General features: G+C 43.5%; 1 protein-coding gene across 4 annotated transcripts; it reads left to right on the top strand.

Annotated features, from left to right (window-relative positions):
- Window positions 1-1,565: 1,565 nt before the first annotated feature.
- Window positions 1,566-5,161, top strand: srsf2a (serine and arginine rich splicing factor 2a). 4 transcript variants are annotated; one of them, XR_005071740.1, is made up of 4 exons: window positions 1,571-2,300; window positions 2,776-3,124; window positions 4,069-4,158; window positions 4,695-5,161. XR_005071740.1 is itself a non-coding variant. In XM_037080802.1 (3 exons), the coding sequence occupies exons 1-2, from the start codon at window positions 1,945-1,947 to the stop codon at window positions 3,098-3,100; spliced, it is 660 nt and encodes a 219-aa protein (XP_036936697.1). In that variant the 5' UTR covers window positions 1,566-1,944; the 3' UTR covers window positions 3,101-3,124; window positions 3,533-5,161. The 4 variants fall into 4 exon arrangements, 3 of the variants coding, with proteins under 3 accessions (XP_036936697.1, XP_036936695.1, XP_036936696.1); XM_037080802.1 differs by having other exon boundaries at window positions 1,566-2,279; window positions 3,533-5,161; XM_037080800.1 differs by having other exon boundaries at window positions 1,568-2,300; window positions 3,533-5,161.
- Window positions 5,162-5,585: the final 424 nt, after the last annotated feature.

The raw sequence follows: 5,585 nt of genomic DNA, 5'->3' as shown, positions 1-5,585 counted from the left end.
CCACCTCCACTCCTCACCCCCCTGGTGCTTTTCGTTCCTGTCAAAGAGGTCTGTGGCTCCACATGACGTCAGCCAGGCACAAATCCGGGCCGTGTTTTTTTTTTTTTTTTTGCGCAGTCCTCTCAGTGCCGACCCGCTTTGTAACGTGACCTTCCTCCACCAAATGTGCGAGTGGCGCTGACTGCAGTGCAGAGAGGGGACGGCCGTGTGGAGCAGAGGCACCGGTCACCCGCCCCCAACAGCAACCAGATTAAAGTCCAACTTCAACCATTTTCTAGCCTAAAACAACAGACGACATAAAAAGCGAACTGAAGCTCTTTTTTTTGCAACAAGTAGGGTGATAGAAATCACTCTGTGTGAGCTGTACAACCACACATGACTCAAAAAACGACTTTGAAACAGAAAAATCAGTGTTAACTCATAATAAACAGGTTGCGGGGTATTTTTTTAGTGAAAATAAACCAAACAAAGGCAGAATAGCGGTTCTATTTTGCCGTCAGTAGCGTCCTCCCGCCGAGAGGGGGCAGTGTGACGTGATCGTGTGCAGGAACAGGCAGCCAATCAGAGGAGGCTGGTGGGCTGCCAAAAAGTGTCCGTCCGCCAGAAACTGAATTCCGTCCGCGGGGTCTACAGCTGCTTTTATCTTAGTCAAACAGTCATAACTACACTTACAGAATAACTTTATGTCCGTGGTTATAATAAAGATATGTCTTTAATGTCTCTTGGAACTGAATAATTTCAATCAATAGCAATATTTACAGTGTTATTATGTGTTTGTATGTCTAATATTAATTAGGCCATATATTAGGAATCTAGACTGTTATAAACATGATTTGCTGATGGGTTATATATAACATGAAGTTAAATAATAATAAATTAAGTTAAATAATAATAAATTGATCTCTACTGCAATTATTCGTATGACTGTCCATTAATTTACCTGCCCTGTGCCCTAGATTATAACCAATCCAGTCCTTTTTCTACCTGTTGAAATACCTTTAAAGGGCCAATACAACTCATAAAAGGCTGTATTTCACCTGCCAAAAAGGGATTGCATGTCCTACCTTGTGACTGAAAGGTTGTTTCTGCATGACATTGGATTGATTTCACTCTTGGTGGTTATATTTGACAGATTATAGCCCACTCACTCCTTTTTATCTGTTGAAATACCTTTAATACCACTTCATACTAGCCTACTGCTGTCTTGTGTCATGTATCCTACAGACACATTATACTTTATTACACTTATACTTGAAACATACAATTTTTAAATAAACACAGGATCAGAACAAAACAGTGAAGTTTTTACAGTGAGTGTTGCCTTAAGATTTAGGTCAAGAACACAGTGATCAAAGAATCTGACCAAGCAGTCCATTCCAGGTGGGTTTTTATAAGGGCTATAAATAAATATATAAATAAATAATTTACAGAATTTTCAGAAGCAAACATGGAAGAAAACATCAAAACATTTGCTGGTTTTCATCGTCCTAAAACGAATCATATCATAAGCAGGGTGATAGTGATTAAAACAACGACTTTAAACTCGACACATGAGCTTTAATTCTTGAGAAATATCTTGTATTATGACTTTTAGTGAAACAATAGCAGAATAACTGATGCAACCTGCCGTCAGTAGCGACTCCCCGCCGTTAGGGGGCAGTGTGACGTGCTCATGTGGAGAAAGGCGAACAGCCAAGCAGCCAATCAGCGGAGGCCAGCGAGGGGCGCAAAGAGAGGGGAAAAGGAAGCGTTATTGCCGCCATTTCACGTGAATGTAGCGCGGTTGGTACGACGTCCAGGGCCAAACAATTAAAAAATAAACCTGACTTTGAGTGAACCACACTAGCCGGAGATTTGTAAACTAGCATTAACCCGTTTAGCTAACAGAAGGGCTTACGGGTTTTCGTCTTTACCGGCCTGCTCTGTTGCTCGGAGACGAAGAAAATGAGCTACGGAAGGCCGCCGCCAGACGTGGAGGGGATGACCTCCCTGAAAGTGGACAACCTCACGTACCGAACCTCGCCGGAGACTCTGCGCCGCGTTTTCGAGAAGTACGGCCGTGTGGGCGATGTGTATATCCCCCGGGATAGGTACACCAAGGAGAGCCGCGGGTTCGCTTTCGTGCGGTTCCTCGACAAGCGCGACGCCGAGGACGCGATGGACGCTATGGACGGCGCGCTGCTCGACGGGCGGGAGCTCCGGGTGCAGATGGCCCGATACGGACGACCTCCGGACTCCATGTACAGCCGGAGAGGGGCTCCGCAACGCAGATATGGAGGGTATGGGCGCAGAAGCAGGAGGTAATTTTAGTGTAGTTGAGGGACTTGTCAGGGTAGCCGAGCACATGGTGTACGCTAGCAGCTACAAGATTAAAGTAGCTTGAAATTTATTCCCGCTCATTCCCCCGTATGCCATTGTGTAAACAATAACATTTTTCTCAGTGTACCAACACGTTCAGGTAAAAGCTACACGTAAATCATTATAACCCAGCTATTTATCTTGAACTGCAGGCCTACAAAACTTTGCAGTGAATTCTGTGGTTGTATAACAAGTCAGGGTTGATTATTTATAGGTCTGTTAATATTTAAACTGCAGACTTTAATCTATTGATTAGTATTTTTCCATCTACAGTGCAGCTATGTGTCTTTGAGCTGATGTTTATGTGGGTGGTTCGTCAGATGCAGTTTAATAAGGAAGTTATGGATCTGTACATCTGTTTGTTTTCCATCTAGTTTTTGTTTACTGTTTCACTGAAGTGTTTCTCTTCATCCACAGCCGCTCAGCCAGTCCACGCCGCCGCAGACGGAGCCGCAGTCGCTCCAGGAGCCGAAGCCGCTCCCGGTCCAGGAGCCACCGCCACTACAGCCGATCCAGGTCCCGCTCCTACTCCAGATCCAGGTCGCGGTCCAGGTCCAAGTCTAAGTCCAAGTCCAGAACCCCCAGGCGAAGCAAGTCGAAGTCTCCCTCCAGGTCACGGTCCCGCTCCAGGTCCAAGTCGAGGAGTCGAACCCCACAATCCAACAGAGGATCCAAATCCAGGTCCAGGTCCAAATCCAAGAGTAGGCCTAAATCCCCAGAGGACAACGGAGCAGAGTGTTAACCCAAACTTGGACACAATATGACGGTATTCACGGGAACGGGTGGATTATGTTATTTACTTTAAGTATTATGTCTGAGATGGCAGTCTGTCATCACTAGGGTTGGTATTCTGTAGTTTTGTTGCTACATTTCAGTCCTTTGCTCTCAAGCAACAAACTCTGCAGAATCCTGAAATTGTTTTAGAAATTAAAATAACATTTGGACGGATGTTATTTAACTTCTGTGTGTGCTTTACTTTGCCTACCTTTATGGCTAAACTAAAGCACACACAGGCAACAGCAGATTTGGGTTGATGTGGCCTATTTTTGTCATAAATTTTAAAAAATAGGGGGCTTGTAATCACATTTGTACTCAATGTGAGTGTGCATGGGAGGGACGTGGGGGAGTGCTTCCTTCAAAACGTTCACCTAAATGTGGAATTCTTTCCTCCAAGCTGCGGAGTCCTGTTTGCAAAGGGAGGAGGAGATGGGGGTGTGGCAGTGTGAGAGCAGTTAGTGTGTGACCCACCCATGTGACCTGCCTGTTGCTGAGAGCGATGGCAGTTGCTAAGGAGCAGGTCACCAAAGGCAGCGGTGGTTCGGGCTGTCAGTTGGTGTATGAGGTGGTGTGGTGAGGTACGTTCACGGGGATCACAGGCAGATGCACTGAGCACTGTTCCCACCTGTGCCTGTGGTTTTCCTCCGCCTCTCACAAAGGGTATGGACCCCGAGGTTTGTTTTTCACATATGCCCGAGTGTAAGAGTCTGTTTAGACCTAGCTTTTTGGGGAGAGGGGACCAAGAGAGGTTTGTAAACAATTGTGAAAATTTCTAGAAATGTTAGGTATATTACAATAAGATGGTTGTCCATAAATGTTAGCGTCAGGGGAAAAGATCAGACCAGTACTACATTAAATATCCAGTGTGAGCTGCAGGAGTTGGTAGCTGTTTTTGTTTTGCTCTTGTCAACTCTGCTCTCTCTTTCCTTCCAGATCTCAGATGATTGAGCCTTTGAGGACATCAGGAAGAGTCTCACATTGAGCAAGTGGACTCCACTATTACCACTGAATGCAGACTGAAAGGTTATTGGAGCTTGGTCTAAAGTGTTTTTAATGTTTCATTTGACTTAATTTGCCTAAACAAATTCTGTAACTTTTTATGTGGTCATTGTTTGTAAAGCTGAGCATACTGAAAGGGATTTGTAAGGTTGTTTTTGTTTTGTTTTTCCTCCCTTTTTTTAAATTGGGTTTTTTTCCATTCTGATTAAATTTGTACACGTTCATAAATTATTTTTGGGGATTAAAATAGATTTAACAAAATCCCGTGTTTACTCTTTCTAGATGGATATGAAAGAGTTTGATTTGATGTAGAAAAGGGCGTCATGTTGGGATGTTCAGACCGTTAGAGCTATGTTAATACCACTCATGGGGGGAAAATGGCTTACTGTACAGTTACATTAAAAAAAACAAATTAAAGTATCGTAGTGCCACTTAATTTGTGACTTGCTAATCCAGCAGTATAGCAATTTTCTTTTCTGTCAAATCTCTTTTTTTCTGTCTAGTAAAAGTTGCTTTCCTATGACTCTAACCCTCTTTCTTGTGTATCTTTTGTGCACTAGGCGCAGTTGTGTAGCAGTTGAGTAATGCTGGTTAGCTGTTAAGATGCGGTGCAGTGCGGTGGTGACATGGTGTGGCGTGTTGCGGTGCTGAGTGCCCGGCGCTGTTCCGGGGCTCGACCCTCCGCTGCCGTTTGCCGGTTTGTAAGCTCACAGGTGTGGCAGATCAACCATCCTCTCCTGTCTTGTGACCTCTCCTTCCCTCCATGTGCTGTACAGATTCTCTCCTCCTTCCTTTTTCTCTTTATTCTCCCTCCTCTCCTTCTTACCCCCCTCTGTGGTTTATCCACTGTTGATAATTGGTTTTGCTCGCTTTTTGAAAATTGGGTCCAGTGTGACTCCTAGTGAAGGGTTTAAAGGCAGTCCAGACTGCCAAATGAATAATTTCTGTGTATTGCATTCCTGTGAATCTCTCAATTGTCTTGTAATTGCTTCAGGTGAATGCGAATAAACATCTTTGTTCTAAAGAAGTTGTTGATGTGAATTTTGTCTTCATTTTCTTACACTATGTAATCTGCAGTGAGGCTATTCAGCAGAGACTGTGTTTCTCAGGGGGTAATTGTTAGTTAGACGATTGTTAAGTGGTTTTTGTTCGGGGTGAGTCCTAAAAGTAAAATCGTACTTAGAAGTAGAAGCAGAAAGTGGTATAAAAAGACTCATGTAAATAACAGTATTGCTATCGGCAAAATGTACTTAAAGTTTGAGGAGTAAAAGTCTTCATTCTGCAGTAAAGTTTGACTGTTTTAGTAGATTAAGACTGGGTTAATATTACTCCAGTAATAGTGTTATGATGTTTTGAAGAATTTCAGAACTTAATAGTGCATCTCTAGAATCGTATTACACCATGTACATTTAGCAAAATTATGATTTTAGTCAAAGAATCACAGATCAAAG

Source organism: Acanthopagrus latus, chromosome 20 (assembly GCF_904848185.1).
Source record: "Acanthopagrus latus isolate v.2019 chromosome 20, fAcaLat1.1, whole genome shotgun sequence".
Classification (NCBI taxonomy): Eukaryota; Metazoa; Chordata; class Actinopteri; order Spariformes; family Sparidae; genus Acanthopagrus; species Acanthopagrus latus.
Note: the sequence above shows the minus strand (reverse complement) of the source record. Positions and strands in the feature narration are given on the sequence as shown.